At 47.7% G+C, this 11,587-nt stretch overlaps 1 protein-coding gene and 1 long non-coding RNA gene across 2 annotated transcripts in view; one reads left to right on the forward strand and one right to left on the reverse strand.

Annotated features, from left to right (window-relative positions):
- Positions 1-5,668, forward strand: part of ass1 (argininosuccinate synthase 1) — a 37,244-nt gene extending 31,576 nt beyond the window's left edge. The window contains exons 14-15 of the mRNA XM_061801948.1: positions 5,235-5,300; positions 5,403-5,668. Coding sequence (XP_061657932.1) covers positions 5,235-5,300; positions 5,403-5,451 — 115 coding nt within the window. The 3' untranslated portion in view covers positions 5,452-5,668. The remainder of the gene's footprint in view (positions 1-5,234; positions 5,301-5,402) is intronic.
- On the reverse strand, positions 2-6,411 carry LOC133491068 (uncharacterized). The gene is made up of 3 exons (XR_009792343.1): positions 6,064-6,411; positions 4,818-4,844; positions 2-4,247 (listed from the first exon to the last, which is right to left on the reverse strand). It is a non-coding gene; the product is annotated as an uncharacterized LOC133491068 (long non-coding RNA).
- Positions 6,412-11,587: the final 5,176 nt, after the last annotated feature.

Below are 11,587 nucleotides of genomic sequence, written 5' to 3' on the forward strand. Positions count from 1 at the left end.
CCAAGCAGAGGATGAACGTATTTTTGGGTTTTATGAATTTTTGATTGGCTCAATTTTGATCAACCGGAATTGAAACATAAAAACAAAATGACTAAAAATACTATTCATCATTAAGTCAGCCCTGTTGTGCGTTTGCTCAAGGGTTGCCAGCGGCGTATGCTCGTTCTCAGGGGCGGGCACAGCCCCGCCGCACAGCCTGTCGCAGGTCACCTCGCCCGAGTTCTCCCGCGGCCTCCGTCAACGCGCTACACGCACAAAAAGACATCAGAGGAGCCTCGAGCTCAATTTCTGGGGGGGGGGGGGCGACCCCCGACCCCCCGCTCCTCGACGCAACCCCCCCGTGACCTCTCAGCCGCGCTAACAGTGGGTTTTTTCAGGAGGGTGACCCCCGATGCCCCGTGGGCAAGCTCAGCGCTGACCAAAAAGCGACTGACTCCATATGCCTTTCCATCCCCGCTTTTGAGTCACACACACTCCGCTTGTACCCTTGAGCCAGGCGGCTAAAAGCGTTTTCATCCAAAGGACGGAGAGAGAGCTGATGTTCGGCGGCCTTTTAAAGAGGAACGTCGCAAAACTGTCATGCTTGTTAAGCGGGTCAGCAGGGAGCGATGACGCTTTGGCGAGCGGGCACTGTATTTTGTTCTTTACAAGAGAAAAAGAGTCAAAAGGGGGCGGGGGGGGGGTAAAAAAAAAGAGAGAGCTCTTGTTCGTCTGTGAATTCGCTTTTCACTCGCACAATCGCTGAGGTGTGCTCTTGGTCTTGGTTTGTTTTCAGGGCCACTTAGGGGAAAATGGATGCAAAAGTGCGCTTTGACGCCGATCAATTAGTGCAGTAATGATGTGCTCGGCAATTATATTATTTTTATATGCGGTACAGTATGAGGTGTATTTACAGTAAACGGCTACGATTCACAGAGGATTAAAACTGATTTTGCGTTTTTTTGTTTTTTTTTTAAATCTGCGAATAGTTGACTTGCCAGGTTTGGAATTGAGTATGCAATGAAGTTACGGGAAAGTAGTGGAGGGAAGACTCAGGACGGAAGTAAGTATCTGCGAGCAACAGTATGATTTTGTGCCTAGAAAGAGGACCACAGACTCATTATTTGCCTTGAGGATGCTTGTGGAAAAGTACGGAGAAGGTCAGAAGGAGCTACATTGTGTCTTTGTAGGCCTAGAGAAAGCCCATGACAGAGGACCAAGAGGGGAACTGTGGTACTGCATGCGCAAGTCCGGTGTGGCGGAGAAATATGTTAGTATAGTTCAGGACATGTATGAGGGCAGCAGAACAGCAGTGAGACGTGCCATAGGCGTGACAGAAGAATTTAAGGTGGAGGTGGGACTGCATCAGGGATCCGCGCTGAGCCCCTTCCTGTTTGCGGTGACAGATGTGGTTAGACTGGAATCCCCTTGGATTCATCCATCAATTCTCGACATCCCTTTTTCTGTTCAAGACGCAAGACTACAGCATAAACTAGTTAGCCAGTCAATTACAGGGCACATATCGAGACAGTGAAGAATTTCAGGTGGAGGTGGGACTGCATCAGGGTTCCGCGCTGAGCCCCTTCGTGTTTGCTGTAGTAACGACAGACGAGGTCAGACTGGAATCCCCTCGGACTACGATCTTCGCAGATGATATTGTGATAAGCAGGGAGCAGGCGGAGGAACAATTAGAAAGATGGAGGGAGGCACGCACTGGAAAGGAGAGGAATGAAGATTAGCTGAAGTAAAACTGAATATCTGGAGGGGGAAGAGTGAGGCTACAGGGAGAAAAGATAGCGAGGGTGGACGACTTCAAATACTCGGGGTCAACAATACGGACCAATGGTGAGTGTGGAAAGGAAGTGAAGAAACGGGTCCAAGCGGGGTGGAACAGTTGGCGCAAGGTGTCTGGTGTTCTATGTGACAGAAGAGTCTCCGCTAGGATGAAGGGCAAAGTATACAAAAGAGTGGTAAGGGCGGCCATGATGTATGGTTTGGAGACGGTGGCAGGAAGCAGAACTGGAGGTGGCAGAAATGAAGATGTTGAGGTTCTCGCTCGGAGTGAGCAGGTTGGATAGCATTAGAAATGAGATCCTTAGAGGGGCAGCCAAAGTTGGATGTTTGGAGACAAGGTCCGAGAGAGCAGACCTCGATGGTTTGAACATGTCCAGAGGCGAGAGAGGGAGTATATCGGTAGAAGGATGGTAAGGATGGAGCTGTCAAGGAAGAGAGAGCAAGAGGAAGACCAAAGAAAAGGTTGATGGATGTTGTGAGAGAGGACGTGAAGACTGTGGGTGGGAGTGAGGAAGATGCACGAGAGAGGCTTAGATGGGAAAATACGACACGCTGTGGCGACCCCTAAACGGGACAAGCCGAAAGGAAAAAGAAGATGCGCGCCATGCACCTACCATGTGTACAATCGGGGAGCCCATGTTACATAAATGATTGTAGTCACAATTATTCAACACTAGCTGAGGTAAAATGAATTCAAGTCAACTTGAAGACATTTTTTTAGGGGGGGGGGGGAGAGAGATTAAGTTCAGTTGTTCGGGAAAAGCCCCCCGACCTCGTTGTGTGACTGAGGTGTTGCGTTTCACCGTCGTCGCCAAGTCCTCGGGCCCCTGTGACAGATGTCGCCCACAAAAGAGCTGGCGACAAACGACAAAGGCAGCGAGTGGAACGCGCCGGCTCGAGTTTAACGTGCAGTCATCATTCACGAGGAATAATTCAAGAATCCCCACTCAAACTTTTTGTTTTATTTAATTGCAATATCGTAGTGGCTGCGTCGGTGTGTACATTAAATACTTTCTTTTGAGTGTTGTATTTAAGCAATATAGTATACGGTATGTCTCACATTTGCGATTGTCTTGCTCAACACACACTCGGCACGGACCCCCCGCCGGCGTCTCGCTGTCTCTCCGCGGGCGACGGTAAACGGCATCATTAACGCGGTGGTAACGCGGCCCGTCACCGAGAGGGAAATGTCACCCTCCTCGCCCCGTCTGCCGGCTCTCCTCTCAATTAGACGGCAGGGTTTCCGCCGGCGACGCGCGCGCTCGCCCGCCGCCGCCGTATTCTCCGAAGCCGCTCGCTCATAATGGCGCTCAGGTGCCAGGCGGGGAGCTTTGTATTGAGAGTTGATGATTTAGTTGTCATACTTTCTTCTTTTATGGTGTTTATCCTATCATTTCTTCGCAATTTCCTCTTTGGCTAAGTGCTCGCGATGAATGAGCGCCAGGGGGAAAACACTGGGCGGCCGGGAGAGGACGCGGGGCCAGGCAGTGTATTAAGCGCGACAGGTAGAAAACTGCCGTAATTACGCGGCGCCGCCGCCGCCGTCGCTCGGCTTTGTGCGCCGCGCACTCAGGAGGGATGGCGATACAGAGCGAGACATTGATTTGGAAATATTTTTCACGCCCCGCCGAAGTCGCCGAGGCCCAGGTTAGATCGGGGGTTCTCAAACTTTCTGGGTCCACGGACGCCATACACGGGAGACCCCCCACTCATGACCACAAAGCCGATTTTTGTCAAATTAAGTGCAGAAAAATAAAAAGTCTTGTGCAGTCGTTTTTGAATTTGTCTGTACCTCAGATAAGTACCGTAATTCCCGGCCTACAGAGCGCACCTGGTTATAAGCCTCACCCAGTACATTTGGAAAGGAAATACCATTTGGTACATACATAGGCCATAGGCTAACGCTAGCGCCGCACTAACGCTAGTGTCGCCTTAATGCTAACGCTAGCGCCGCTCTAACAGGGCCGGTTAAAAAAAACATCCCGGTAAAAATCACTCAGACACGGCAGTAACACGGTAACACAGCGCTAACAGGGATGGACTGGTAAAAGTCACTTCCTCGGCACATATATTCCACTGGTCTCGCTCTTACCTTTTCTGTTCAAGTCTTCCTTGTGGCCATTAGCTAATGCTAGCGCCGCGCGAACAGGGCCGGTAAAAAAAAAAAAACATACTGGTAAAAATCACAGAGACTCGTCAGTAACATGCTAATGCAGCGCTAACAGGGCTGGACTGGGAAAAGTCACTTTCTCTGCACATATATTCCACCGGTCTCGCTCTTACCCCCCTTGTGGCTGTTACCTAATGCTAGTGCTAACGCTAGCAGGGCTGGTTAAAATAAAACTTACCGGTAAATATCACTGAGACTTGCCAATAACACAGCAGCAACATGCTAACACTCGGCCGGTAAAAGTCACTTCCTCGGCACATATATTCCACCGGTGTCACTCTTACCTTTTCCGCTTGAGTGCCCCCTTGCGGCGGTTAGAGAAAAAAAAAATACACAAATTAGCACCATCGCCGCAGAAACCGCAGGGTTAGCGAGTGAAAAAAGTCGCGACTTATAGGCCAGAAATTACGGTAGGTATGCAGTTGCAAATAATTTTTTTTAAGGATTTAAATGATTATAGTCCACATTAAAGGCCAATTTTAAGAAGCTCCTAGAGGCAGCAAACTCTTAAATACATCTTTTACATTTGAAATTGATTCAATTGTGCCATCAGATCAATGTGAGCCTTAAGTTTGCCGTACAAAAGTCTGCTGGCGTAATGCTAACACATATGCCGCAGCTGTGTAAAAGCCGCAAGTGCCCACATTGAAACACGAGATATTTACAAAGACGGACGGTGCACAAGGTTTAACGCTAGCACCACGCTAATACTAGCTAATGCAAATGCTAGCGTCGTGCTAACAGGGACGGTTAAAAAAAACATACTAGTAAAAATGATTGAGACACGGCAGTAACACGCTAGCGCAGCGCTAACAGGGCCGGACCGGTAAAAGGCACGTCCTCGGCACATGTATTCCACCGGTCTCGCTCTTACCTTTTCCGCTCGAGTGCCCCTTTGCGGCTGTTAGAAGAAAAAAAAATGCACAAATTAGCCCCATAAACCGCAGTTAGTATGTTTGTTTTATTGGCCGCGCTGTATTTTATGATTTACAAGTGATTTTTCCAGACTTTCAAGCTACATCTTGCAGACGCCCGCTTTAAGAAACGCCGTTAAAGCCTCACATTGGTTGATTTTTTTTTTTTTTTCGAGTCGTAGTCCAATATTGACTCATTCGGGGCAAACGATGTCAAAGTAGAGCGTCGAGAGAGGAATCGATAGCAACATTATTGCCATAGAAGGCTTTTATCAACGATGGAGTTCTCCCAGCGGTTAATGAGGCTTCACGCCTGGCGTGTTTATCGCTCGGCTCGCAAACACTTCACTCGGTGTCGTTGTCTGCCGTCTCTCTAGCATGGACGTGCAGGGAGACTACGACCCGTGCGACGCCTCTGGATTCATCAAGATCAACGCTATCAGGTGAGCGCCCAACATCCAACCCAGAAACTGAACTTTGATGGAGTTTTTTTATTTTTTTTTTTTTGCCCGTTATGGAATTGACGAGAGATCTTTTCGCCACAGGCTCAAGGAGCACCAGCGTCTGCAGGGCCTGTCCGGCACCAAGCAGTGAGGGTACGAAGGCGCCACACGGCAATTTGAAGTACCGTCTCTAAAATATTGAGAGATTTGTTTTTTCCATTTTGGTGCAATGTAACGCGTTTGAAATCTGGCCACGGTGCAGTGTTCTTGTTGGAGGCTGCTGTGTTCTTATCGTTCCCCTTGGAAATGATGGGAATCGGGAGAAATAAAAAGTGCTTTATGGCCGTCGGAATTTCATTTCGTCCTTGGTGTCTTTTTGTGTGTTTGGGAAAAAAACAAACGTGAAATTTGTAATTTTTCACCCTTACTATTTTAGATGTGCGTCAAAATGTTTACGCTGGAGTAGACTTGACAAACCGGACACTTTCAGAATCATAAAATGTACAATTTAATAAGCGAAATTCCCAGCCTACCGAGGGCATTTGTAAAGGAAATACCATTTGGTACATACGTACGCCGCAGCTGTGTGAAACCCGCATTGAAACGTGAGATATTTACAAAGAAAAGAAATAAAACTTACCCGTAAATATCACTGAGGCACGCCAGTAAGACAGCAGAAACACCCTGGCACAGCGCTAATACTAATGCTAGTACTAGTGCGGTGCTAGGTAACGCTAACAGGGCCAGTTAAGATAAAACTTACCAGTAAATATCATTGACACATGCCAGTAAGACAGCAGCAACACGCTAGCACAGCACTTACGCTAGTGCTAACGCTAGCGCCGCAAAAGCTAACGCTAACAGGGCCAGTTAGAATAAAACTTACCCGTAAATATCACTGAGGCACGCCAGTAAGACAGCAGAAACACCCTGGCACAGCGCTAATACTAATGCTAGTACTAGTGCGGTGCTAGGTAACGCTAACAGGGCCAGTTAAGATAAAACTTACCAGTAAATATCATTGACACATGCCAGTAAGACAGCAGCAGCACGCTAGCACAGCACTTACGCTAGTGCTAATGCTAGCGCCGCACTAGCTAACGCTAACAGGGCCGGTTAGAATAAAACTTACCCGTAAATATCACTGAGGCACGCCAGTAAGACAGCAGAAACACCCTAGCACAGCGCTAATACTAGTGATAGTACTAGTGCGGTGCTAGCGAACGCTAACAGGGCCAGTTAAGATAAAACTTACCAGTAAATATCATTGAGACATGCCAGTAAGACAGCAGCAACACGCTAGCACAGGACTTACGCTAGTGCTAACGCTAGCGCCGCACTAGCTAACGCTAACAGGGCCGGTTCGAATAAAACTTACCGGTAAATATTACTGAGACACGCCAGTAAGACAGCAGAAACACCCTAGCACAGTGCTAATGCTAGTGATAGCACTAGTGCGGCGCTAGCTAACGCTAACAGGGCCAGTTAAGATAAAACTTACCAGTAAATATCATTGAGACATGGCAGTAAGACAGCAGCAACACGCTAGCACAGCACTAAAGCTAGGAGTAATGCTAGCGCCACGCTAGCTAATGCTGACACGGCCGGTCAAAATAAAACTTATTGGTAAATATCACTGAGACACGCCAGTAAGACAGCAGCAATACCCTAGTACAGCGCTAATGCTAGTGCTAGCGCGGCACTAGCTAACGCTAACAGGGCCGGTTAAGATCAAACTTACCGGTAAATATCACTGAGACATGCCAGTAAGACAGCAGCAACACCCTAGCACAGCGCTAATGCTAGTGCTACCGCTAGCTAACGCCAACAGGGCCGGTAAATATCACTGAGACACGCCAGTGACACAGCAGCAACGCGCTAGCACAGCACTAACGCCAGCGCAGCACCGGTCTCTTTTCCGCTGGAGTTCCCCCTTGCAGCCGTTAGGAAAAAAAATGCACAAATTAGCCGCATCGCTCCGTAAACCGCAGGGTTGGAAGCGTGTGGAAAAAAGTCGCGGCTTGTAGGCCGGAAATTACGGCACTTGCAGGCAAGAAGACAACTGAAATACACCCTGACGGCTCCTAGTCACAAATCTATTCCCCATAGGCAAGGTCAACATTTGCACAATACGAGAAGATCACTGTAATAACACGATCATAAACGTAGGATAAGATTTTCCATGTTGACGTCTTGGAAGCGATTATGAGCTCAGTTTCACCACAGATGTAAATATGCATGCAAATACAGTACAAAATAAATTAAAAAAAACATAAAGGGAAAAATATATATATATATATAAAGGAATGTGGAAAAATCAAGAAAAAGGCGCTTATGGCACTTCCAGTATGTGCGACGTTTTTTTTTTTTTTTTTGTCAAATGTGTTCTGAGGCGTTCAGGTGAATATCGACACGCCGCCTTCAGCGGCGGTCGTCGGAGCGGAAGCGATGGGAGCTATTTGTGCGCTTTAAACGGCGGCAGCCGGTCGAAAAGCAATAGGTCGTCCGCGCGGTGGGGAGGACTCTGGCTCCCGAAGAGATTGAGCATTTTTGAAAAAATATATCAAATAAAAATCGTGACATCGATTCTCGCCCATTTCAGCCAAGCCGGCTAACCAAAACAGCAGCACTAAAAAATGAATTATTGGCGGATGAATTCAAATTCAAATCAAATTTTGTGACGTTCTTGCCATTTAACTACTTTCGCCCATCCAATTTCTATACCGCTTATCCTCATTAGGGACCACACGCCTAATTCGGTCAAGCATTTGTCTACACTCTAGATCGGGCTCAAATTAATGTTTATTAATAATATTTAGACAAATACGTGAAAATTTTGTTTTTAAGTGAACCAAATATGACTTTTGGTGACAGAAGCGGGATACGGTTTGCTCGTGAGCCAGAACAAAACCCAAAACAAACGCACCCACGCACAATTTTGGATTGGAACTGCGACAACTCGACTGTGAGGCGGACGTGCTCACCGCTAAAATGTCCATTTTTCTTACCGGCAGGTAAAAGTGGGCTAAAATAATATTAATAACAAAAAAAAAAAAAATTCCATTAACGTTAACGTGGGGCGCGTTCAAGTCGCAAACAGTTCGGTTCCAGCGCCGGAGTCCACTGCCGTAAGGGAACCCGCCTTTCCCCCCAACGTCAGGTCTGGGGACCCCCCGCCAGGTCTAATGGGCAGTGACGGCTCCTCGGACTCTTTGAGTGCTAGCGGGAGCCCCCCAGCCCCGCGCCCCCACCCGCCAAAAGCACCCGTCCACCTCCTCCCGGCTCCTGCTCAATTACACGGCAGGCGTCTCGGTCTTTGCCTGGTCAATTACCGGCCGGCCCCTGCATTTACTGTCACGCGCGCACAGGTTGCAAGATAATCAGTGTCTGAAATGCCCCCCCCCCCCCCCCCGTATTCAGATTAGTCAGTCAAGCTGAAGATTTATTTTTTTTTGGGGGGGGGGGGCAAAGCGATAGGGGACAGCTATCAATCTCAATCTGACTTTAGCACTTGGGGGAGGTCTGAGAAATGTTACAGTCCGACTGATGTGTAAGGCTGGAGATAGTTGTTTTTTTTTTTGTTTGTTTTTTTTTTGCAATTGTAAGCTGAAATGACGATTTGAGAGCAGGGGATTTTTCACACGCGTCGGTCAATAATTCTGAAAGACAACGTACCCGCACGGGGACGGGCGATCCATTAGGCTAGCGCTTGTCTTGTGGGGTTTGAGGGTAACTGGGACGGATTCATTTCAACTCCATTCATTTCAATGGGGAAGTATGCTTTGAGATTCAGTTATTTCGAGATAAGACCACGCTCACGGAACAAAATGACACCCATATCTCAAGGCGCCATTCTAGAAGGTTTCGGCCCAACTTCAGCAGTATACCGTCATTTCGCGGTTTGTTTTTACCCCCACACTCTTTCAACCCTGCGGGTTATGCGGCTAATTTGAGCATTTTTTTTTCTAACAGCCGTAAGGGGGCACTCGAGCGGAAAAGGTAAGAATGAGACCGGTGGAATCTACGTTCCGAGGAAGTGACTTTTACCGGCCCTGTTAGCGCTGCGTTAGCGCTGCGCTAGCGTGTTGCTACTGTGTTACTGGCCTGTCTCAGTGATATTTACCGGTAACTTTTATTTTAACCGGCCCTGTTAGCGTTAGCTAGCGCCGCACTAGTACTAGCACTAGCATTAGCACTAGCATTAGCACTGTGCTAGGGTGTTTCTGCTGTCTTACTGACGTGTCTCAGTGATATTTACCAGTAAGTTTTATTCTAACCGGCCCTGTTAGCGTTAGCTAGTGCGGCGCTAGCGTTAGCACTAGCTTTAGCGTTATAACTAAACGTATAACTAAATCACAGCCAAAGTTCTACAGAACAAGTTGTCCTGTACAAATTCTATAAAATTGTATAGATTTTCTATAGAAAATTTTTAGTAGGGTATAGCACGGCGCCAGCACCATGTTAGAGTTAAACTCTTTCTGTGTATCAACTTTCAATGTGGGCACTTGCGGCTTTTACACAGGTGTGGCTTATGTTTGTACCAAATGGTATTTCCTTTGCAAATGTACTCGGTGAGGCTCGTAACCAGGTGCGCTCTGTAGGCCGAGAATTACGGTAGAAATAGAAGCATTTACACGGTGGTAGCTATCCAGCTAGCGTTAGCACTATCGTTATAACGCTATGGAACAAGTTGTTCTGTACAAATTGTATAAAATTCTATTGATTTTCTATAGAAAATTTTTAGCAGGGTATAGCGCGGCGCGGCATTTACACGGTGGTAGCTATCTAGCTAGCATTATTAAAAGTCTCACATTTTCAGCTCAGCCTGTCATCTTCGGAGCACCCATTTTCGACAGCACGTTTATTGTTATTTTTGTTTTATTGTTAATCTTTTTGCAAGATGGAAGATTGCCGCAATCAGAACTAGCTCTCCCTCCACGATTGCCGTCGTTGCCGCTATGATAACGGTTACATCCGGTAGCGTTTACGCGCCTCCGCCGGAAGCTTGATCGTAAAACATTATCCCGATGATCATAAAAGACATTTTATGATCATTTTATGACGCCGCTCTTTATGCCCTCGCCGCACACGGTTTCGCCGGCGTTCTGACCATGACGCGGCAGGATTTTATGCTAGTAGCATGCTAGTAGTGTGCTCTTTCAGTTCCATCCAGGCATTGGCTGACTTGTCGGCGGCCAATCGCGGGGAACAGACGGAGAAACAACAACCCATCGCATTTCCACTTGTTGTCGGTTTATAGTTTTCAATTTGTTTGGCTTTTGGCGAGAAATATTTATGGAAATGTTCTTAACGGGCGCTTCTCATATTTCATCTCCCTCTTTCTTACCTGCGCTGACACCTGACCGAGGGAATTAATCACCCTTGACCCCCCCCGGGATCAATTATCCCTCATTACCCACTCGACATGCGCAACAATAGCGCGACATGAAAAGTTGGCGGCGACTGCGTCCGTGGCGCTGAGTCCTAATGGAGTCCCACGCGGTCCCCCCGGTAGCCCCCGCCCCACCCTCGTCTCCTCAGGAGTCGGGTTGGGGGTTGACTAACCTTCCAGTCGCTGTCACCGCGCACAAAGCGAAAGGACAAAGGGACTCGTTGTTCAGCAGCGGGGGCCTCCGTGACCTCCCCCCTTGGCGATGAGGAGAACGTAGCCGCCGGCGAAGCGGCCGTCCGGGACTTTGCCGCGCACCTGGAATCGAGGTTGTTCTCTTTTTTTGGGTCCGAAATTCCAAATTCCAAAACGCGGGTTCTAGCGTTGGGAACAGGTGTAAAAGTGATGAAGGTCCAGAGGATTTTTTGGGGGGGGCTAGCGTGTACACTTTTCATTAATAAGTTGAGTCGGGGGGGTTGGAGGAAGTCAGCAATCGCATATCGGCCATATTTGTTTTATCTTGTCCCGAGCGCATGGCAATTGGATCTGGTTTCTGTGTGGTACTTGCCCGCATCCAGCTGCCAGTCATATTGTGTTCTGCCTAGAACTGAGGTGGTATTTATAAAAGCGCCCCGACTCTTTTCATCACTCATCGGTGCGGCACTAATATGCCGTTCTACTTCGGGTTCAATGAATATATGACTGTGAATATGATAATATTGTGTGTTTATTTGATGTTTTCACTCTGTTACTTTAAGGGTTGAAGTATAAAACCTTGTATTACGCGAGCAGGTCCTTCCTTTATGTAGTTGTTTGGCATTTTTATTTATTTATCTATTTTACTGTTTAGTTTGGCACGACCCAGTGAATACTCGGTTCTCGAACGTCTCCGTTTTCA

The sequence above is a fragment of the Syngnathoides biaculeatus genome, chromosome 17 (assembly GCF_019802595.1).
Source record: "Syngnathoides biaculeatus isolate LvHL_M chromosome 17, ASM1980259v1, whole genome shotgun sequence".
In the NCBI taxonomy this organism is placed as follows: Eukaryota; Metazoa; Chordata; class Actinopteri; order Syngnathiformes; family Syngnathidae; genus Syngnathoides; species Syngnathoides biaculeatus.